We start from the raw sequence: 25,224 nt of genomic DNA on the forward strand, positions 1-25,224 counted from the left end.
CATTGCTACAGTACCAAAAATGCAATGAGCTCTGCGATTTCTGTTCCTCTTTTCCTTTGTTCAAAATCTTTTTTATACATTCTTGGATTGTGTCACTGAAATTACCATTATAGTGATGAATTGCTTTATTTCTTGTTCCATCCTATATGAATTTTAGGATAGAATGAGAAATAAAGCGAATTTTAAAAATCAGCAAGAAATAAATCAAAATTGTTCACTTTTTTTAATGGTCCTTTGTATTTTTAATGTATATTTTCAATCTTTTTGGATCATGACTGTAAAAAAATCCATTTCCACAGTCATGTTCCAAAAAAATAAAAATATACTGTACATTTTAAAATACATTTTACATTTTTTTTAAAAATATATATTTTATATATTAGATAGAATCAGAGTTGTAATGCTCAATACGTTCTATGTTGATATTAATATTTGTAAAATAATAAGAGGAGTTTACTTCAATATAGTATGTAGAACACTTCCGTATGATACTCTCCAGAAATTAAAATGAAAAAAAAAAGCGAAAAACTTACATTAGAGTAAAAAATAAATTAAAAACCAATTTAACGCAATTAAAAATATTAAAAAGAATCTAACGAAAATATTCAAAACGATTTTCCTTCCTGAAGCTGACAACCCTTTTCGACCCTATGTCATGATCACAGGAATGAAAATTACCGAATAGGATTGAACATGAAACTTAAATAGTGATTATTTGTCTTCGCGCATGCGTGTAAAGGTCCATGCATCGGAGATCAAATATGGCCGACGAACATTAACAGAATTCTCTTGTAATTTAATTTCTATGGTTTCTGCAATTAATAGTCACGTATAATTACATTGGACATTAAGTATTTTGGCCTCATTAAATAAAAAAGTATGTTTTCCGTTAATGGCACGAAAGGCTAATTCTGATGCTGCTGAACGAGAAGCACGAACTGAGGCTTCATGTTGATTTACACGAATATTCAGAGAACAACGCGTCGAACCTTGGTAAGACAAGTTGCAATCACCGCAAGAAATGTATACTAGGTCATTAATTTGTGTTGCGAATGTGGAAAGAACTGAGCGATTGTTTAGTATAGTGTGTAATTTCCATATTGGCCTGGCCACAATTTTAAATTTGGTATATTCAAAGAATCTATTAAGCTGTTTGTGACACTGTTCAACATATGGGACAGAAATAAAGTATTTTTTTATATTACTGTTGTTGGTTGGTGTAGTATTTTGTATCCTATCCTTAGCTTGTACCCTAATTCAGTTTATTGTGGCAAGAGGATAACCCCTGTTTAAGAACCTGCTAAGATATTAAAAATAAAATTCTCTTTAGACCCATTGGTGAGTGAAATACAAATTGAAAAAACTCACATGCTTCAATGGACACATGCAACTGGATGCCAACATGTCAATAACACGAGCAATACTGTATGAAATGCCCACTGATGAGAGGAGGCCAAATATCTTCAAAATGGTCCATTTGTGTGGTGATACTCAACTGAGAATAAGAGACAAGACTTCTCTAATGGGAAAGTTGTATTTATTTGAAGTATAAAAGGAAGGCAACTCATTGTGAAGGATTTCACAATACAAGAAGTTATAATGGAGATGTCTAACACAAAAACTTCAGTTTTTTTGTTTTTTCTCAAAAATTCAATTGGGCAATAATGATGCAATTGCACTAACAGTGTCATAAATTGAGATTTTCTGCCCTAAAATTTTATTAGCCTAAGGTTCTGTTTATTTTCCTTCTCTTCACACTGAATAGGAATTATATCCCATAGATTTGCTGGTGATAGCACTGCATTTCAAGTTTTAGTTCGGCAAATCCTGCTCTGCACAAACAGCCACAACTTCTCAAATTTCCAAAATGAGTTTGTTAACCCATTGATGGTCACATGAAATCATACACAAGATGTTGCCAACTTACTGTGAGTTTCCGTAAATCACATGGACTCTCAGTTTCTGTTGCATGCCTTTTCTGCAGATATTTCCATGGGCACTTTTATATTTCTGAATTCATATCCATAATTTCATCTTTTTTTTTTTTTAAACCAGCCTTAAACACAAGCATCAGCTAAACAAGAAGAGAAAAGGAAATGGAAAAGACAGAAACTAGACAAGATAATTTATATCTTCCATTCATAGTTCAATTTCAAACTCATAAAACTATTTTTTTGTTCTTCATTTGTGCTTTATCTTTTCTTTGGAACAGTCTTCCCTCCTATGTATTTTCTGAGAATTACAAGCTACAGAAGTTCAAGTTCAATATTAAAAGATACAATTGTCCTCTCAACCAATATACAGTACTAGAGTACTTTAGTAACTTTTCATTTTTGAGGTTACCCAAAAGTAAAAAGCAATTAAAACCTCTGACTACAAAAAAAAAAAGAAAAAAAGTTTTTGTCTTTATTTTTTAAGTATAAAGTTTATTGATGAATTGATGCATGATATCTAAATTCAAGGTAATGCAGTATAACTTGCATAGTTTAATGAAACTTTGTTTATTTTTGGGAGGGATATCTTAAAAAGTTGCATGAAACTTCTATTTTAAAAACTGTGATTTTGCATTTAGATGCTTAATCTGTAAATTGAAAATAAAGGCTTGGACACTGAATTAACCATATATTAAACCAATGCTTTATGATACTGGAGCTTTCTTTCTTCTCTACAACCAGTTAAATGTGTTTCAGTATTGTGTAGTTTTAATAGCTATATTACAAATCTCAAGTTATTATGTATTATGGACACCATTCTGCTCCTTACACGGGTCTTTCCTACATCAAGGAGCTTTTAGATGGGAATTAAAAGTATAGTAGAATGCTGTATAACCACACTTTCACTTCTGCCTTTTATCCACTTTTTTGTTGGTTTAAATTTTTTAATAAGAATTTTATAAATTTCTTAAAATTTAAATTTTTTAAAAATAATAATTTTTTAAAAAAGAACTTGCTTAAAATTAATTTAAAAAATGATTTGAAGATGAAAATTTAGTTTATAAACCTTATACTTTTGGTTAAATAATTTTAAGATATTTTGTACTGTACAAATTACCATTCATATTATTAATTAAGAACTAAAACTTAAATTTTCTAAACTTACGCCTTAATTTTAAAGGAGGAAATGGGGGCATACTTTTTACAAGGCTTTCTTTCTGTAATGTAGTTAATAATTCGGTGGCATTGATGACTTGATGAGAATGATTTCCTATCTGAAAGAAAACATTGTCTAGTAATTTTAAATTTTTCTAAAAACTGTTGTAAATTATAAAATTGCAAAAATATTGATGATCTTTGTTCTAGGTTATCAAATTTTATAAATAAATATTCTTATTGTGCTTATTAATGAGATTTGCAATCAAAATTGATATAAAATTTCAATTTATATTAATGACAAATTACTGTTCTATTCAATTCATGATTTGCAAAACTCAATTACCAAATATTGAACAAAAATAAACAAGAGAAGCCAATAATAATAATAAGAATAATAGTGTCTGTTATTATTGTTTTAAGAATAAACATTCTAATTTTAATAATAATCTTTATCGTCCTGTTGTATTTCATATTATTGTTATTATGTTTATTGATCTGATCTCAGATACACTGTTAATGGTTACCTGTTGTGTATCTTGCTATTAATAAAATAAAATAAAAAAATAAAAATAAAAATGATTACATGTTAATACCATATTTTGGGATATTTAGGATGAACTTCAAAACCATATTCATTGGGAACCCATGGTATTAATTAATGAAGAGAAGAAACTCTTATTTTTCAGGGGAGAAAGTGTGGGTGTATGGGATATTGCACAACTTCTCACTATAATGCCCTCCCACATGCCACTCAACAGCATGGGCAGCAAGGGTTCATGAGTTCGTACCCACAGAGGCATTTAAAGGGTTTTTATTGCCGTTGTGGAGATGGGATAGAGAGAGATGTTTCACGGGAAGATTTCCAAAAAGGCATTGAATGGGTTGAGCACGCTGAATTCTGATGGAATCCTTCCACTTGTTCAGATTACGAACCTAAGGGGGCATAAATTCAAATTAAGAAAGGACAGATGTAGAATAGATGTGCGGAAATTTGCCTTTAGCCAGCGGGTGGTTAATTGCTGGAATAAACTTCCATCTGTCATTGTAGTTGATAGGTTGAATGTGATTTTTTTTTTTTTTTTTGGCTGATGCTGCATAAGCCTATAGACTTGCTTTCTTGCATCACATGCCACTACTACTACTACTACTACTACTACTACTACTACTACTACTACTATTATTATTGATTTAATAATAATAAACATATTATTGGGAAAAATTTCTCTCATTCAAATTTATTTACTGTACTCCTAGCATATTAGGAGTATAGTAAATAAATTTGATGAATTTGAAGTGCTGGTCAAGACATCAAAAGCAGATATTGTTAGGATATCAGAGATGTGGTGCCACACGAATATAAGCAGTGCAGAATTGGAATTTGGGGAGTACAATGGGTGCAGAAAGGATAGACAGAACAGGAAGGGAGGAGGGTTTATGCTATTAGTTAAGAAACACACAAAATTTAAGGAAGTGCATCCAATTGACATTGGTGGACATTGCAATGTTGAGTCAGTGTGGTGTGACATAAGCACTGGGAAAGGAAAAATGAGAGCAGTTGCATGTTATATGCCTAATGAATCTGATGGGTATAATGAGCAATTGTGCAGAGAAATAGAGTGGGCCAGTAAATCAGAATGTTTTATAATGGGGGATATTAACTTTCCAGATATTGATTGGAACTTGTGGGTTGGTCACATGCACACTAGCAAGACTTTCGTGGATTTATTGAATGACTGTTTTCTACAGCAACACTTTTGAGAGCCAACTAGAGGGAGTTGATCTGATTATCAGCAGCGATTCTTCGTGCGTTAAGAATCTGCAGATAAAGGAACCACTTGGTGGCAGAGATCACAGTGTATTGATGTGGGATTTTCTTAAAGATGTAACTACCATCAGGGGTAAGGGGAAGAGTTTTTGCCTTCATAAAGGTGACTGCAGAGGTCTCAGACAGTTTTCAATTCTATACAGTGGGATCAACTGATGATGTTGTCAATGGTGAATTCTAAGTGGGATGCCTTCAGGGACCTAAACTTTGAACAGTATTACTAAAGAAATATTATTCAAGGTTTAGGCCTAAATGAATATCAGATGAATTAATGCGGCTCATGGCAGAGAAGAAAAATGCATGGGGTGCATATAAATTATCAGGCGACACAGAAGCCTATGGTTGATATAAGCTAGTCTGTAATCAAGTCACACGGGAGGTTAGGCATGTGAAAGCAGATTACGAGAAATCTTTGGCAAAGGATGCAAAGAAAAACAACAGTTGTTTACTTATGTAAACTCTAGAAGGAAAGGGATGAATCAGATTGGTCCACTTAACATAGATAGCTTGACTATTGAAGATCATGTTCAGGTAGCTGATAAACTGAATGAGTATTTTGAATCTACATTTGCACATGAGGAGTTATTCAAAGAGGGGAATGCCAGAAGTTTATCAAACTCTAACAGGGAACTAAGTGATTTTGTAATAACTGAGAGCAAAGTGGAGGAGAAATTTTTGAAGTTAAACATAAGGAAGGCACCTGGAGTGAATGGGATCTATCCAGTTATATTAAAGGAAGTAAGCAAACCCTTAGCCATAATTATGAAAGCTTCCTTAGACTTAGATGAGGTCTCCATGAAGTGGAGATGTGCAAATGTATCCCCAATTCACAGGTGCCTCCGTAGCCAGGTGGGCAGGAGCAGCAGTGCGTAGCACACGCATCTTGATTAGACCGGGGTTCAAGCCCGTGACCACCAAATACGGAGGATGCGGAAAGGTCAGGGAATGACCACCGCATATCTGTGGAGCAATATAGCCTTAGTTGCTAATGCTCCTAAAAACCAAATAACATAACAACCCCAATTCACAAAGGGGGATCAAAGGGTGACACTGGTAATTATAGACCTGTTAGTCTGACTTCTGTTCCAGGGAAAATAATGGAGTCACTGGTTAAGGAAACAATGTAGGATCATCTAGACAAGACTTCAGTTATAGTTCAGACACATCATGTGTTTGTCAGGGGAAGTCTTGTCTGACAAATTTGATTGGATACTATGATGTGGTCACAAAGGAACTGGATGCAGGGAATAACTTTGGTATTATATATTTGGATCTAAGAAAGGCTTTTGATACTGTTGCATATGGAAGACTACTTTACAAATTGGAACAGTTTGGAATTAAGGGCAAGTTGATACAATGGATAAAAGAATGATTGAGTGGGAGAAGCAGAGTAGTAATCAATAGACACTGCTCTTCATGGACTAATGTTATTAGTGGAGAACCCCAGGTTTCGGTGTTGGGTCCATTGTTGTTTTAATTATTTATCAATGATATTAATGAAGGTATATCAGGGTTAATTTCTAAATTTACAGACGATATGAAGGTCAGCAGGGTTGCTAATGATAGTAATGATAGTACACTACTGCAGCAGGATCTGGAACAGTTGAACAAATGGGCTGAGAGGTAGCAACTGAAGTTTAACATTGACAAATGTAAAGTACTGCATATGGGTAGCAGTAACACCAGAGTAATATATCAACTGGGTGGTACTACCCTCAGGGTAGTGGAGAATGAAAAGGACCTGGGGGGTAATTGTTCAGTCAGATATGAAGTTTTCTGAGCAGTGCAAAAAGGCTGCAAGGGTAGCTCATAGTGTCTTGTTAGTGATATACAGGAATTTTGCTAGCAGGGATAAGAGAGTGATTGTCCCCTTGTATAAGACAATGGTCAGGCCACAGCTTCTGTAATATATACAGGTATGGAGGCCTCATTTTAGAAAATATGTAGAGCTGCTGGACGATTACAGAGAAGGGCAATGAGATTGATGAGTGGAACAAAGAGTTGGTGTTACCAAGAGAGGCTTAAGTTCTGCAAATTGCAGCTTCTGGAGACTAGGCACCTGAGAGGTGATCTAATTGAGGTGTATAAGACTTTGAATGGATTGAATAAGCTCAATGCTAATGGAATTCTTCCTCTTGCTCAGGTTACTTGCCCCAGACTAGAGCAGCAAAGCACCGGGCACAAAGTGGCAGGAGTGCTGTGACTCGGGACCGAACTGAGGGGTACGATTCTCCAATGCGTCACAGCCTAAAAAAATGTGCAACTTGTGAAATGTTTGCCGAACTCGCTGGAACAGAACATGATGTAGCCAAGGAGGATGTCTTTGTGTGTGCCAGGTGCAAAGAGTGTCTAGAAATTAGGCGTCAACTCAGCGTTCTAATGGGCATCTATGAGAGCTTGAGGAGTAGGGTAGATGCCCTCGAAAAAATTAATATGAGGGGCCTGTCAAGCTCTCATCTGCCTATCTCAATGCCAGAGCTCACTCCTGGGCATCAGGCAACACAGTGGCAATCTCCAAGGCAGAATGCGCTGGTCCCACAGGAGTTAGTTATTGTTGGTGACTCTATTGTCAGGAAGATGGGTAATATATTGTGTAAAAAAGGATAGATGGAATAGGATCAGGGTATGTTTGCCGCGGGCAAAAGTTGATAACGTTGTAAAGCATATATCATCTTTTAAGGGCACAAAAGGTGATATTGTTGTACACGTTGGCACCAATGACATTAAGAGTAGGAGATCTGCAGATTAACTTAACAAGTACAGGTCAATGTTGCAAAAAAGTCGTGAGTTAGGGTTAAATTTGAAAGTGTCTGCCAATCTGCCCAGGCACGATAGGAGGGAGTACATGATGAGAGCCTTGTCAATCAATTCTGCCCTGAAGGGAATGTGCAAAGCTCAAGGGGTAGAATTTTTTTCAGCGTGGTCTGTGCGTGTTAACAGGAGAGACTGCATCTACAGGGATGGGATACACTTAAATAAAAAGGGTGCAAGAATTTTGCTGATGCTAACAAGGCAGTGTTAGGTGGGTCGGAAAACTGCTAGCTTGTGGAGATTCACAGACTAAAAGGTTAAAAGTAGCTGCAGGCAGAGGTGAAAGTGATTCTTGCACTACTTCTATTAGAATAAGCAGGGGCCTGGAGCGAAGGGTGTTGGGGGTTTCAGGAACTGATGGCAGTCATCGTGAAACAGGTGGGTATATGGGATGTGTGAGGGTAACTAAGAATAAGAATACGTGCATGTATACCAGTGCTAGAAGTATAGTAAAGAAATCCGATGAATTTGAAGTGATGGTCAAGACATCAAAGGCAGATATGTTGGGATATCAGAGACGTGGTGTCACACAGAAATTAGGAATGCAGAATTGGAATTTGGGGAGTACAATGTGTACAGAAAGGATAGGAAGGGAGGAGGTGTTATGCTGTTAATTAAGAAAAACAAAATCAAAAAAAGTGCATCCATTTGATACAGATGATACAGTTGAATCAGTTTGGTGTGACATAAGCACTGCGAAAGCAAAAATAAGAGTAGGAGTGTGTTATAGGCCTAATGACTCGAATGAGTACAACGAACAATTGTACAGAGAAATAGTGTGGGCTGGTAAATTAGAATGTCTTATAATGGGGGATTTTAACTTCCCAGATATTGACCGGAACTTTGTGGGTTGATCACTCGCACACTTGTAAGACTTTTGGGGATTTATTGGATGATTGTTTTCTGCAGCATTATGTTTGAGAGGCAACTAAAGGGAGTAATACTCTTGATCTGATTATCAGAAGATATTCTTCATGCATTAAGAATCTGCAGATAAAGGAACCACTAGGTGGCAGTGATCAGTGTACTGATGCGGGATTTACTTAAAGATATAATTACCATCAGGGGTAAAAGAAAGGGTTTTTGCTTCCGTAAAGGTGAGTTACAGTGGTCTCAGACAGTTTTTAAATTCTGTACGGCGGGTTCAACTGATGATGTTACCAACAGCAAATTCTAATTGGGAAGCATTCAAGGAATTAATAAATGGAAGTTTCGTACTAAACGTTTTATTCTAACTAAGAAATACTGTTCAAGGTTTAGCATTAGCATTAGTAGAGGCATTTGATGCAAGAAAGCAAGCTTATGCAGCATCAGCCAAAAAAAAAAAAAAAGTAACATAAATAAATAAAAATAACCACTTCCACTTCACCCCTCTGTTTGTTCGAAATACCTGTCCAGCTGAGCCTTAAACTTATTTAGGCTATCAACTTCCACGACAAGGGATGGAAGTCTGTTCCACCCACCAACCACCCGCTGGCTAAAGGCAAATTTCCGCACATCTATCCTACATCTGTCTTTCCTCAATTTGAATTTATGCCCTCTCAGGTGATTTTTCTGAGCTAGAGGAAGAATCCCATCAGCATTGAGCATGCTCAAACCATTCAAGGCTTTGTACACCTCTATCAGATCACCCCGCTGGTGCCTAGTTTCCAGACACTGTAATTTGCAAAACTTAAGCCTTTCTTCGTAAGAGAACCCCTTTGTCCCATTCACCAATCTAGTTGCCCTTCTCTGTACTCTTTCCAGCAGCTCTACATCCTTCCTGAAATGAGGCCTCCAGGCCTGTATACAGTACTCTAGGTGTGGCCTGACCATTGCCTTATACAAGGGAATAATCACCTCCTTATCCCTGCTAGAAAAATTCCTATATATCATTGACAATACACCATGAGCTACTCTTGCAGCTCGTCTGCACTGCTCAGAGAACTTCATATCTGCCTGCACCACCACCCCCAGGTCCCTTTCATTCTCTACCACTGTCAGTGTAGTACCACAGAGTTGATACGCTGCTCTGGGGTTGCTGTTTCCCATATGTAGTACTTTACATTTGTCAATGTTAAACTTCATTTGCCACCTCGAAGCCCATCTGCTCAACCTTTCCAAATCCTGTCGCAGCAGCATAGTGTCAGTAGTGTCCTTGACAACCCTGCCAACCTTCGTATCGTCTGCAAACTTGGACATTAAGCCTGATATACCATCATCAATATCATTTATAAATACAGAAAACAATAAAGGCCCCAATACTGAACCCTGAGGGACTCCACTAATAACATTAGTCCACGATGAGCAGTGTCCATTGATTACCACTCTCTGTCTTCTCCCCCTCAACCACCCCTTTATCCATAGCAGCAACTTGCCTCCAATGCCACACTGCTCCAATTTGTGCAGCAGTCTTCCATGTGCAACAGTATCAAAAGCCTTTCTAAGATCCAAGTATATAATATCAAAGTTATTCCCTGCATCCAGTTCTTTTGTGACTGCATCATAGTATCCAATCAAATTGGTCAGGCAAGACTTCCCCTTAACAAAACCATGCTGTGTCCTAGCTATAACTGAAGTCTTGTCTAGATGATCCTGCAGTGCTTCTTTCACCAGTGCCTCCATTAATTTTCCGGGAACAGAAGTTAAACTCACAGGTCTATAATTACTTGTGTCAGCCTTTGATCCCCCTTTGTGAATTGGGGTCACATTTGCACATCTCCAGTCAATGGGTACCTCCCCTGAGTCCAAGGAAGCTCTCATAATTATGGCTAAGGGTTTGCTTACCTCCTTTGCTGCCTCCTTTAATATAACTGGATAGATCCCATCCACCCCAGGTGCCTTTCTTGTGTTTATCTTCAACAATTTCTCCTCCACTTTGCTCTGAGTTATTACAAGATTCTCTAGCTTACTGCTAGAATTGAATACACCTCTGGCATTCCCCTCGCTGAATAACTCCTCATGTGTGAATGTCGATGCAAAATATTCATTTAGTTTGTTAGCTACCCGAGCAGGGTCATCAACAGTTGACCCATCGATCCCAAGTGGACCAATCTGATTCATCCCCTTCCTTCTAGAGTTTACATAAGTAAAGAACTCTTTGCTGTTTTTCTTCGCATCCCTTGCCAAGGATCTCTCGTAATCTGCCTTCGCCTGCCTAACCTCCTTTGTAACTTGGTTACAGATCAACTTGTATCTATCATAGGTGTCCGTGTCACGTGTTAATTTGTATGTATCCCATGCATTTTTCTTCTCTGCCATATGCCTCATTAGTTCATCTGACAACCATTTAGGCCTAAACCTTGAACAATATTTCTTAGTTGGTATGTAAAGCCTAGTAGCTTCCACGATAAGTTCTTTGAATGCTTCCCATTTTGAATTTGCTGTTGGCAATATCATCAGTTGATCCCACTGTATAGAATTTAAATACTGTCTCAGTCCATTGTAGTCGCCTTTACGAAAGCAATACCCCTTCCCTTTACCCCTAATGGTAGTTACCTCTTTGAGTAACTCCCACTTCAGCACACTGTGATCACTGCCACCAAGTGGTTCATTTATCTGCAGATTCTTAATGCATGAAGAATCACTACTGATAATCAAATCAAGAGTATTACTCCCTCTAGTTGCCTCCCGAACATGCTGATGTAGAAAACAATCATCCAATAAATCCACAAAAGCCTTGCTACTGTGTGAGTGACCAGCCCCCGAATTCCAGTCAATATCTGGGAAATTAAAATCCCCCATTATAAGACTCTCTGATTTACTGGCCCACTCTGTTTCTCCGAACAGTTTCTTATTATACTCATCAGAGTCATTAGGCCTATAGCACACTCCTACTCTCAATTTTGATCTCCCAATGCTTATGTCACACCAAACTGACTCGACACTGCACTGTCCAGCGATGTCGACTGGCTTCACTTCCTTGGATTTTATGTGTTTTTTAACTAATAGCATAACCCCTCCTCCCTTCCTATCCTGTCTATCCTTTCTGTAGACATTGTACTCCGCAAATTCCAGTTCTGCATTTCTTATATCTGTGTGACACCACGTCTCTGAAATCCCCACAATATCTGCCTTTGATGTTTTGAGCAATACCTCAAATTCATCAAATTTATTTACTAAACTCCTAGCATTGGTGTACACACAAGTATACATGCACCTGTTCTTTTTCTTAGCTACCCTAACACAACCCATGTGTTTACTTGTACCCCAATGATTCCCAGCAGTCTCTGAAATATCCTGCATCTTATTTTCCAGGCTGCAGCTCATTCCAATAGAAGCAGTGCAAGAATCACTTTCACCTCTGCCAGTGGCTACTGTTAATCTATTAGTCCTTGTATCCCCCCAATCTAGCAGTTTCCGACCCACCTAACATTGCCTCGATAGCATCAGCAAACATTCTTGCACCCTTTCTATTTAAGTGTATCCCATCCCTGTAGAAGCAGTCTCTCCTGTTAACAAGTACAGACCAGGCTGAAAAAAATTCTACCCCTTGAGCCCTGCACAATCTTTCCAGGGCCGAATTGATTGACAGGGCTCTCATCATATACTCCCTCCTATCGTGTCTGGGCAGAATTGCAGACACTTTCAATTTCAACCCTAATTCACGGCTTTTTTTCATCAGTGACCTGTACTTGTCAAGTAATTCCGCCGGTCTCCTACTCTTAATGTCATTAGTGCCAACGTGTACAACTATATCACCTTTTGTGCCCTTAAAAGATGATATCCGCTCTACAACGTCATCAACTTTTGCCCCTGGCAGACATACCCTGGTCCTATTCCACCTATCCTTTTTACAAAGCATGTTTCCCGTTTCCCTGACAATAGAGTCACCAACAACTACTAGTTCCTTTGGGACCAGCGCATTCTGCCTTGGGGGTTGCCGCTGTGTTCCGCGATGACCAAGTGCAAGCTCTGGCATTGGTGTGGGCAGCTGAGAGCTTGATGGGCCCCTCACTTGTAATCCTTCGAGGGCATCCACCCTATCCTTCAAGCTCTCATATAGGCCCATAACAATGCTGAGTTGTCGCCTTATCTCCTTACACTCCTTGCATCGCACACACACAAAGACATCCCCCATGGCAGTATCATGTCCCATACTTGACTGCTCCGCAAACATCAAGCAAATAGTGCATCTTACAAGGCTGTGATTCAGAGGACAACTGCCCCCCTCAGTTCTCCCCTGGGCCACAGCATTCCCATTAGCTTGAGCCCTTTGCTTTGCTGCTCTGGTTTGAGTCATGATTTAGATTTACTTTCAATAAAATTTCAATTTCTGTACAAAATTAAATCCTAAACTTGTATCCAAACACAGTTATAACGCTATATTTATGTTTCAGTAACGAGTGTTATCTACGGAATATTTACGTTTCAGTAACGAGTGTTATCTACGAAATATTTACGTTTCAGTAACGAGTGTTATCTGCGAAATCCCTTTATATAACTTTCGTATCAAGTTATGTATTAATTATTTGTTTTTACTAATTATTTATGTTACGTAACCTAAGTGGTTATATGTATAATTAATTATGTTAAATAAAATTAATTATATTACGTTTGTAATCTAAGTCGTTATATGTATTTATTTAAACGTACAATTTAACTGCTAACGAAGTTCAACTAACGCTATCTAGTACGGTATATCGTATCACAAAGGCGGGAAAATTACGAACGGTTAGCGGAGTTGAAACACGTGGAAACCTTTACCGATACTTTTATGCAATTACAAGGCCGAGTAAAGAATAAATACACCAAATTAATCAGAAAATCACCAAATAATGTTATACTACTAAATTTAAATCAAAAGTTTTAGAAAAACAATAATTTCAAATCAATAAATAAGAAAAATCCACTTAGCGGCTTTGAAAACGACCGTCTCTAGTAGCCTCGTCAGCAGTACTTGAGCAGTACTTAGTCCTAAATGGATGTCAGATGAACTAATAAAGCTTGTGGCAGTGAAGAAAAATGTATGGGATGCATATAAAGCATCAGGTGACACAAAAGCCTATGGCAGATATAAACTAGTCTGTAATCAAGTCACAAAGGAGGTTAGGCAGGTAAAGGCAGATTATGAGAAATCTTTGGCAAAGGATGCTAAAAAAACAGCAAAGATTTCTTTACTTATATAAACTCTAAAAGGAAGGGGATGAATCTGATTGGTCCACTTGATATATTCATGGTTCGACTGTTGATGATCCTGCTCAGGTAGCAAACAAACTGAATGAGTATTTTGCATCTACATTCACACATGAGGAGTTATTAAGGTTTGAAAATGCCACAAGGTTATCAAATTGTAGAAATGTACCAACTGTGAAGTTAAACATAAGAAAGGCACCTGGGGTGGATGGGATTTATCTAGTTATATTAAAGGAGGTGGCAAAATAAGTAAGCAAACCTTTAGCCATAATTATGAGAGCATCCTTGGACTCAGGGGAGGTCCCCACGGACTGGAGATGTGCAAATGTACCTTCAATTCACAAAGGGGGATCGAAGGGTGACATGAGTAATTACAGACCAGTTAGTTTAACTTCTGTTTCGGATAAAATAATGGAGTCACTGGTTAACGATGCATTGCAGGATCATCTAGACAAGACTGCAGCAATAATTCAGACACAGCATGGGTTTGTTAAGGGAAAGCCTTGTCTGACAAATTTGATAGGATATTATGATGTGGTTACAAAGGAACTGGATGCAAAAAATAATTTTGATATCATATACTTGGATTTCAGGAAAGCTTTTGACACTGTTGCGCATGGAAGACTATTGTACAAATTGGAGCAGAATGGTATTAAGGGTAAGTTGCTGCAATGGATAAAAGGATGGTAATCAATGGGTGCTGCTCTTCGTGGACTAATGTTATTAGTGGAGTCCCACAGGGTTCGGTATTGGGTCTGTTGTTGTTTTGTATATTTATCAATGATATTGATGAAGGTATATCAGGCTTAGTGTCGAAGTTTGCAGGTGATATAAACGTTGGCAGGATTGTTAATGACAGTAATGGTAGTGTGCTACTGCAGCAGGATCTAGAAAATTTGGGCAGATGGGCTGAGAAGTGGCAACTGAAGTTTAACCTTGACAAATGCAAAGTACTGCATATGGGTAGAAGTAACCCCAGAGAAATGTACCAACTGTGTGGTACTACACGTAAGGTGGTAGAAAATGAAAAAGACCTGGGAGTAATTGTGCAGTCAGATATGAAGTTTTCTGAGCAATGCAGATAGGCTGCCAAGGCAGGTCATGGGGTTTTGTCAATGATATATAGGAATTTTTCTAGCAGGGAAAAGGAGGTGATTGTCGCTCTGTATAAGGCAATAGTCAGGCCATAAGGCAATGGTCAGGCCACGCCTTGAGTACTGCGTACAGGTCTGGAGTCCTCATTTTAGGAAGGATGTAGATTTGCTTGAGCGTGTACAGAGAAGGGAACAAGTTTGGTAAAGGGATCACCTTACGAATAGAGACTTAAGTTCTGCAAATTGCAGTGGTTGGAGACTAGGCACCTGCGTGGTGATCTGATTGAGGTGTATAAGACCTTGAATGGGTTGAGTATGCTGAATTCTGATGGGATTCTTCCACTTGTTCAGATTACAAACCTAAGGGGGCATAAATTCAAATTAAGGAAAGATAGATGTAGAATAGATGTGCGGAAATTTGCCTTTAGCCAGCGGGTGGTTAATTGTTGGAACAAACTTCCATCTGTCGTTGTGGAAGTTGATAGGTTAAATAAATTTAAGAAGGAACTGGACAAACATTTGGAGGGAATGGTTGTGTGAAAATTTTTTTTTTTTGGCTGATGCTGCATAATCTCATACGCTTGCTTTCTTGCATCACATGACACTGCTACTATTACTACTCATATGAGGGGGCATAAATTCAAATTGAGGAAAGACAATTGTAGAATAGATGTGTGGAAATTTGCCTTTAACTAGTGTGTGGTTGATAGTTGGAACAAATTTCCATGTGTTGTTGTGGAAGTCAACAACTTATATAAGTTCACTGCAGAACTAGACAAACATTTGGAGTGAACAACTTATATAAGTTCACTGCAGAACTAAACAAACATTAGTTTTAATACTGATTTCAATTTGGGGAATCAGCATTAAAACTAATGCTGATTCCCCAAATTGAAATGCAGATGCTCTCCTAGCTCTTCATCTGGGAGATGCCATATGAATAGCTGTGTTTTTGTCAGCTTTTTGTATTTAGCTGGTATAACCAAACCTCTGTGGAAGATTAGACAGTTCTCACTGACATGTCATTCTTCTAGATGAGAATTGCTTGCACAGATCCTCTTAAATGCAAAACAAAAAATTGATTCTTGTAATTTCTAGTATATTGAAATGAAAATAGAAAATATTGTATATCATTTAGAGAATACTGCTGGGGATAGGTACATGCGAGGATTTGATTTCATTTACAAATAAAAAAAAATTAAAGTGGCATCTGACAGATGCCATGTTTGAAGCAATGGATTAAACAGATTAGAATGGTGCAGTTTTATAGTGTACCACATAGCATTATTATTGGATGTGCAACATTCTAATGCACTAATGAAATTGTAAATTGTGCATTAAACTTGAAAATTGTTCACCTCTGTTTCTTCCTCATTGCCTTCTGACCTTGGGCTTCCTGAACTACCATTACTTATAGGAGGTGAATCTGAAAAAAATAGGTTTCTTGTAATCTGTTATTCATAAAAAGAGATTTAAAACTTACAGACAAGGCAACACTTTACCCACTTAGTAATTATCCAGTTTAGGCCTTTATTTACCACAGTTACAGGGCACAAAAGATAGCACCCAGTGAATGAGCCCTCCTCACGTGCAATGTATTTATCCTATCCACAAAGTTTAGTTATAAATTTATTATAAAGCCACAAGGTATTCTATCTTTTTTTTTTTTTTTTTTGTTTTGTCTTATTTTAGGTATTGTAAATATGGAATTAATAATTTAGATTTAAAATCTCAGAAATGAGATTTAACAGCTATGTTGAATTTTTCAAAAATTTTAGTTTATTAAAAGTAACAAATCCAACAAATATTGTAACTATGCAGTGCAGTTTAAGTTCATTAATAGTAATGAACTAAGTAATGAACATCTATGTTCATTAAAAATAACTCTAACAAATAAAACTAGATTTTTTTTATGGTAGAAATCTGGTTGATAAATATTTGCTTTATTATATTGGAAATCTGCCAGACTAACTTCATTATAAAATATGCAGTTCTTCTACTGCCATATATTTTATGGCAGTAGAAGAACTGCCATAAAATATATGGCAGTAGAAGAGTTTGTATAACTTATTTGCCTGAAAATAAATATATTTATCATTATTGAACTTACAAGCTCTGAAACTGTTTTATTTCTACACTTTTTCATTACTACCTTAGTAATTCTTATATGCAAAAAGTTTTTATTAGCTTACTTCTAATTGGCGATCTAGCTTTGATACGATTGGCTGTATTGGCTAAATAAGTGGCATTTACTCTGTGGCATCGTTTGATCACTTCATCAACATTGAGATATTCAGGATACTGCAAATAATACTCTGCTGGCTTTCCTTTCTGAAAGCAGAAATGTTAACTTACAATATAGAGAAAATAATAATACTAGCTTTAATATTATTTCTAAAATTTACAATAGGATAGGATAATTACATATCTTAAAATGACAAAAGAAATACCTTTTCTTTCTCTGATCCTTTTTTGAATTTTAAATTTTATAGCAATTTATTTGTGATGATTTATATAGCACTTGATCATCTACATTAACTTAAACCATTTGGTTAATAATACACTGCCACTTTTTGTTTTCATGGATAGCTACCTAATGTCAAGGTTGGAGAGCATGTTGAACTCATCCATTTTCATTAATTTTTTACTTATATTGCACAAGGTGCACATTTATATAACATATATAATATAGAATTGCATAATATTGAAGGTTTACAGCTGGAATAGCATATTCAGTGTGGTGTCTGGCAGACCAAATTTAAAAAAAAATCCCAAGTTAATATCTTTTAAATATTTTATTTGCTGCTTGAATGACTAACAGTATGGAAAATGAGAATATCTGTGGTGAATATTTCACCAAAACTGTTTCAGGGAAGAAGTAAAGATTAATTTCAAAGTAATTTCCCTCAGCTCCGTTCACTGCCACCTAAGGTATCAGTGGGATGGACCTGGGTATAAATGCAATTTGATAATTTTAACATGTATGATTGTATTGTCCTTTAAAAAATTACAGTTATTTCATAAAAATTATGTGGACTTAGAAACTGCTACGTCAATTTGTCCATGAGCAAAAACACCAACTTTGTTGAAAGTCTGACACTGGAATTCGTTGAGTGTGATTGTCTTCTCTTCAAAGTAAAGTTTGACTGGGAGCTTAATCAATTCTTGGGATTTCAAAATCAGTCAGAAAATTTATTTTTCTCAATTTTACTGCTAAATAAAATTTATTGAAAAAGGAATTAGGTCAAAAGCTTGTTTAGTATTTGAGTTATTCAACTTCAAAGAGCATTCTGAATAGAGGAACATAAGCAAATTATTATATAGATAAGAGGCTCATATCTTATTGATAATACAATATATATATATGGAGCCTCCATAGCCAGGTGGACAGGAGCAGCTGTGCGTAGCACACACACTTCTTGATTAGACCAGGGTTCGAATCCGTGACCACCAAATACAGAGGATGCGGAAAGGTCAGGGTATGACCACCGCATATCCCCAGAGAAATATGGCCTTATTTGCTAATGCTCCTAAAAAAAAAAAAAAAACCAATAATATGATATATTCTTCAGAAATATTGGATTGGCAACTTCTATTACTGTCTGCTCACCTCTAAGACACTCAGGTTGATTAGATAAGTGACTTTTGCTCTATTGCATCATTTAAATCTATTAATTTTAAAAAAAAATAAGAATTTAAAATGTCAATTACATTGGAGTTTGAATAATTCAAAATTATTAAATTCAAAATTTGATTATTACAAAAGATCGGAAGAATCATTAATAGTCAGTGTCAAGCAGCACTCACCCAGGATGACTTGAAGATGTCAAAGATGGTCAGAGAAGTAACTGCTATGTTTTAATGCTGCTAAATGCAAGGTCTTACACTTGGGGAATAGCAATCCCCCAATAAATTAGACCACCATGTGGCAGGGTTGAAATAAAAACAGTAGAGGAGGAAATGGATCTGGGAGTTACGATATGGACGGATATGAAGTTTCCTGAACAGTGTAAATAAGCAACCAAGGAAGCCATTGGTGTCCTATTGATGATTTATTGAACATTATCCTGTAGAGATAAGGAGGTCATAATCCCACTGTATAAGGCAATTGGAAGACCACATTTGGAATACAGCAATACCCTGCATAGCACTGATAATTGGTACCTAAACTGTTCTGTGTTATGTGAAACCATGCTGATTGAAGTAAATTATATTGGGTTTTAATTGAATACGTACCAGAGAAAGTCTATAAACAAATTATAATAAATCTATAAACAATTTACACTTGATAGCCAATTAAAAGGATTTGAAATAAAAAATATTGAAAAAATTTTATTAATGAAAAGGTAACATCATGAGAGATGAGAAAAAAGCTTTACTGTTTATTTAGGTATTTCGATAATGAAGTCTGGTGAAGTCATCTCTTCTTTTTCTAGGCGTATAAATCTTTATAGCATTGAATCCCATCTTGTAAAATTTTCCATATCTTGATGCTACGTTCAACATTCGGATCTCCATTCATAATTGCCTCGCAGGCCATGTCAACCCCCAGAGAGACTTTCTCCAATACTTTTGGTGCCATTTCAGAATTGTTTTCCTCTTCTTCATATGCAGCTTTGCTTGTCAATTTCAAGGACAGTTGCATCATCTAAGTTATTTGCATGTGAGTCAATGCTGTCAGATACATTTGCAGTGTCCAAAGTTTTGAATTCCAAGTCTTTTCCGATCTTTACAATGTCTTCGACAATTGTCTGAACTTGTGATTCAAAACCAGTGAAATCATTTGCCAAATAGAGCAAAACACGCTGCCAAACAGAACGCATGCTGGTGGCAGTGATTTCTATTCAAGATGCAGATATATTTTCAATTGCATTCCTGATGTTATAATTTCCCCAAAATGTTTGTAAAGATGATGATCCCACTCCTGTTGAAGCTTCATTCACTTGAGAAAAAGTTTGCAACAGATAATATGTCTTGAATGTGGCAATTATGCTTTGAACCATGGGTTGTAAGAGAGATGTTGTGTTAGGTGAAAGAAAGCATATTTTTACATTTTAATTGAGATCAGAAATTTCAGGTGGACAGCCTGGTGCATTGTCTAAAAGCAACAAAAATTTGAACTCCCATATTTTCATCTTTGCAGTAACATTCAACCGTTAGGAAAAAAAATAGTTTGTGAACCATTCTGTAAACAATTCTCTTGTAATTCATGCTTTCTTATTGGATTGCCAAATTATGGGCAATGTGCATTTTAGGTTTTCTGCTCTGAACACACGTAGAGACTTCAATTTAAAATCCCCAGATGAGTTTTGACCTAACAAAAGTGTTAAACAATCTTTTGATACTTTATATCCAGGTTGGGCCTTTTCATTTTCAGCTAAAAAAGTTTGTGAGGGCATTTTTTTCCATTGAAGAGTCCTCTGGTGTCAGGAACTCTATAATTCTTCTGTGCTACAAAAAAACACTGACTCAACTCATAAAATACCTTTATTATAATTATGTAAAAATAAAAATATAAAATAACATAAAATTATATGCATACTGATCATATAAACTGTATATTAAAATAATAATAAAATAAAATAAAATGATGTATAACAAGAATAAAATGCGATAAATATAAAGTTAAAAGCACTAAAAGAGATGTTTAAAATCACTAAGAACCACTAGAACAGGAGCTTTTGGCAGCATCAGCAGCCTTCATCAGCAATAATGGTTACAGGCTATCCGACAATTTATATATATACATACATCTCAGCAGGTCCGCGACACGAACTATGGCATCTGCGCACGGTTCACTTCTTGTGCATTGGAACCGGAAATTGGATGGGCCACTCTAAACTGTTCGTCTCTTCTTAGGATAAGGGCTTCAAAGAGTGGATGAATGCAACAGCCCTTATCCCTATTAAGACTGTAGCGTTCGGACGAACATATCCTTAAACTCTCTAGCCATTTCCAGTTCCAAAAGCCATGTGCTCTATCCACGATCATGGCTTCTTTAGTTGTAATGCCACGCCCAGTTTCCCAGGCATGTTTGGCTATGGTTGAACCTCTTTTGAAGTCGTTTCTTTGTTCACACGTATACCCATCAAACATGGCTTGGATTGTGTACGGAATGCTTGGAGTAGGAATGTCACTTTGAAAGATAGGACAGCCCTAAGTGGCGAGGATATTTGTGAAGGTGTTGGCTTATGCTTATCTAGTACTACCATGTTATTTCAAAAGGTTATGTACCAGCAGGTCCGTGGAGTGGCCATGGGTTCACCTATTAGTGCAATTATAGCTAACTTAGCTATGGAAAAGTTTGGAGATAGAATGTTGGGGAGCTCTAATCCTCCCCCATTACGAGCATGGAAGAGATATGTAGATGACACAATCATGGTAATATGAAGACGATATGAAACAGAAATACTCAATTGGTTAAATAACAGTTCGCCCTGTATTTGGTTTACCTCGGAAGTTTAGCAGGGGGGGGACCCTTCCATTCCTAGATGTGTGTGTATACAGAGAGGCCGACACTTGAAAACTAAGGTTTACAGAAAACCTATGTGTCGTGGCCAATACACAGACTTTAAAACTGCTCAGGCTGGCTGCCACAAAAATAGTGTGGTTAAGGCCTTAATTGAAAGGGTGGCATCCTACTGCTCCTCATATGAAGAAAAAGGCGACAAGATTAAATGGGTTACAGCTGACCTAGTAACGTGCAGTTACCCTCAGAGCATTATTGAGAGGTGTTTAAGAGTTATTAGTAACAGCTGCAGGGATGCTTCTACACCTGTTGCCACTGCATACATTCCCTACTATCCGGGCATTTCGTAACCCATTTCCCATACCTTACGTTTGTGTAAGATATGCTGTGTGCAGCTGCTGGGATGGAGACTGCACACAGTAGTGTCTGCAACCAAAGATTCTATTGTGGGTAATGACACTAGTTGGGTCATATATGAAATTGAGTGTCCTGATTGTGGGGAGTGTTATATGGGGGAAACGAAATGCAGACTGCGAGATTGGCTGAGGGAATATGATAGAGCCTCAAGACTGCCAATTACAGATGTTCAGCCGTAGCCTAACATGCCTGGGAAGCTGGCATAGCATTACAACTAAAGAAGCCGTGATCGTGGATAGAGCACATGGCTTTTGGAACCAGAAATGGCTAGAGAGTTTAAGGATATGTTCGTCCGAACACTACAGTCTTAATAGGGATGAGGGCTGTCACATTTATCCACTCTTTGAAGCCCTTATCCTAAGAAGAGACGAACAGTTTAGAGTGGCCTGTCCAATTACTGGTTCCAATGCATGAGAAGTGAACTGTGCGCAGATGTCATAGTTCATGTCGCGGACCTGCTGAGATGTATGTATATATATAAGTTGTCGGATAGCTGTTGTTGTTGTTGTTATTTGGTTTTTAGGAGCATTAGCAACTAAGGCCATATTGCTCCGGGAATATGCGGTGGTCATTCCCTGACCTTTCTGCATCCTCCGTATTTGGTGGTGATGGGCTCGAACCCCGGTCTAATCAAGAAGCGTGTGCTACGCACTGCTGCTCCTTCCCACCTGGCTACGGAGGCGCCCCTGTCGGATAGCCTGTAACCATTATTGCTGATGGAGGTGGCTGCTGCCGAAAGCTCCTGTTCTAGTGATTCTTAATGATTTTAAATATCTTTTTTAGCACTTTTAACTTTATATTTTATCGCATTTTATTCTTGTTATACATCATTTTATTTTATTATTATTTTCATATACAGTTTATATGATCAGTATGCATATAATTTTACGTTATTTTATATTTTTATTTTTACATTATTATAATAAATTTTATAGAGTTGAGTCAATGTTTTTTAGTAGCATCACAGATGAATTATTTTTTTCCAGAACAGTCCAGTTTTTTTGACATTGAAAATTTGTTTGTCCTTGTAGCCCACCTTCTTCAATGATGTCTTTCAGTTTACTGGGAAATCTTGCAGCAGCATTTTTGTTTGCACTTGCACTTTCACCTGAGATACAAAACATTGTGAAGCCCAACATGGTTTTTAAAGTGGAAAAAACAACCACAACTGGCTGTAAATATTTCTTTAGTCTCCTCCTCTTCATTTTCTTCTTTTTCCTTTAGTGTGTTATAAAGGCTCATGGCTTTTGCTTGAATGGAAGCATTCAAGGAATTAGTCGTGGAAGCTACTAGACTTTTCATACCGATGAAGAAATATTGTTCAAGGTTTAGGCCTAAATGGTTATCAAATGAACTAATGAGACTCGTGACAGAGAAGAAAAATGCATGGGATGCATATAAATTATCAGGCGACGCAGAAGCCTGTGGCAGATATAAGCTAGTCTGTAATCAGGTCACAAAGGAGGTTCGGCAGGCAAAGGCGGATTACGAGAAATCTTTGGCAAAAGATGCTAAGAAAAACAGCAAGGATTTCTTTACTTATATAAACTCTAAAAGGAAGGGGATGAATATGATTGATCCACTTGACATCGATGGTTCGACTGTTGATGATCCTGCTCAGATAGCAAACAAACTGAATGAGTATTTTGCATCTACATTCACACGTGAGGAATTATTACAGTTTGAAAATGGAAGAAGGTTATCAAATTGTAGCAGTGTGCTTAATGATTTTGTAATAACTGAGAGCAAAGTGGAGGAGAAATTGTTGAAGTTAAACATAAGAAAGGCACCTGGGGTGGATGGGATCTATCCAGTTATATTAAAGGAGGCGGCAAAGCAACTAAGCAAACCCTTAGCCATAATTATGAGAGCATCCTTGGATTCAGGGGAGGTTCCCACGGACTGGAGATGTGCAAATGTGTCCCCAATTCACAAAGGAGGTTCGAAGGGTGACACGAGTAATTACAGACCAGTTAGTTTAACTTCTGTTCCGGGTAAAATAATGGAGTCACTGATTAAAGATGCATTGCAGGATCATCTAGACAAGACTGCAGCAATAATTCAGACACAGCATGGGTTTGTTAAGGGAAAGTCTTGTCTGACAAATTTGATTGGTTATTATGATGTGGTCACAAAGGAACTGGATGCAAAAAATAATTTTGATATCATATACTTGGATTTCAGGAAAGCTTTTGACACTGTTGCGCATGGAAGACTACTGTACAAATTGGAGCAGAATGGTATTAAGGGTAAGTTGCTACAATGGATAAAAGGATGGTTAAGTGGGAGAAGACAGAGGGTGGTAATCAATGGGTGCTGCTCTTCCTGGACTAATGTTATTAGTGGAGTCCCACAGGGTTCGGTATTGGGTCCACTGTTGTTTTGTGTATTTATCAATGATATTGATGAAGGTATATCAGGCTTAATGTCGAAGTTTGCAGATGACACAAAGGTTGGCAGGGTTGTTAATGACAGTCATGGCAGTGTGCTACTGCAACAGGATCTAGATAATTTGGGCAGATGGGCTAAGAAGTGGCAACTGAAGTTTAACCTTGACAAATGCAAAGTACTGCATATGGGTAGAAGTAACCCCAGAGAAACGTACCAACTGTGTGGTACTACACTTAAGGTGGTAGAAAATGAAAAAGACCTGGGAATAATTGTGCAGTCAGATATGAAGTTTTCTGAGCAATGCAGACAGGCTGCTAGGGCAGGTCATGGGGTTTTGTCAATGATATATAGGAATTTTGCTAGCAGGGAAAAGGAGGTGATTGTCCCTCTGTATAAGGCAATGGTCAGGCCACGCCTTGAGTACTGCGTACAGGTCTGGAGGCCTCATTTTAGGAAGGATGTAGATTTGCTTACAGTACTTTACAGAGAAGTAAGCAAATGCTTACAGTATTTGCTTACTTCTCTGTACAGTAGATCTGTACAGAGAAGAGCAACACGATTGGTGAGGGGAAGGAAGGGATCCTCTTACCAAGAGGCTTAAGTTCTGCAAATTGCAGTGGCTGGAGACTAGGCACCTGCGCGGTGATCTGATTGAGGTCTATAAGGCCTTGAATGGGTTGAGCACGCTGAATTCTGATGGGATCCTCCCACTTGTTCAGAATATGAACCTACGGGGACATAAGTTCAAATTAAGAAAGGACAGATGTAGAATAGATGTGTGGAAATTTGCCTTTAGCCAGCGGGTGGTTAATTGCTGGAACAAACTTCCATCTGTCGTTGTGGAAGTTGATAGGTTAAATAAATTTAAGGAGGAACTGGACAGGCATTTGGAGGGTATGGTGTGATTTTTTTTTTTTTTTTTTTGGCTGATGCTGCATAAGCTCCTACACTTGCTTTCTTGCATCAAGTGCCACTACTACTACTAGTACTACTACTACTACTAATGATGTT

The 25,224-nt window shown here is 37.3% G+C and overlaps 2 protein-coding genes across 2 annotated transcripts in view; one reads left to right on the top strand and one right to left on the bottom strand.

The window, feature by feature from the left end:
• The window catches only part of LOC150090365 (uncharacterized), a 314,634-nt gene that overhangs the window by 202,044 nt on the left and 87,366 nt on the right, over positions 1-25,224 (top strand). The window lies entirely within an intron of this gene.
• LOC150090366 (uncharacterized) overlaps positions 1-25,224 on the bottom strand; it is a 331,637-nt gene that overhangs the window by 158,369 nt on the left and 148,044 nt on the right. Inside the window, exons 10-12 of the mRNA XM_090387860.1 lie at positions 17,129-17,267; positions 16,295-16,362; positions 3,100-3,208 (exon numbers count right to left, since the gene is read on the bottom strand). Coding sequence (XP_090243986.1) covers positions 3,100-3,208; positions 16,295-16,362; positions 17,129-17,267 — 316 coding nt within the window. The remainder of the gene's footprint in view (positions 1-3,099; positions 3,209-16,294; positions 16,363-17,128; positions 17,268-25,224) is intronic.

This window comes from Mastigoproctus giganteus, chromosome 2, assembly GCF_048544385.1.
Source record: "Mastigoproctus giganteus isolate SK-2022 chromosome 2, ASM4854438v1, whole genome shotgun sequence".
Classification (NCBI taxonomy): domain Eukaryota; kingdom Metazoa; phylum Arthropoda; class Arachnida; order Uropygi; family Thelyphonidae; genus Mastigoproctus; species Mastigoproctus giganteus.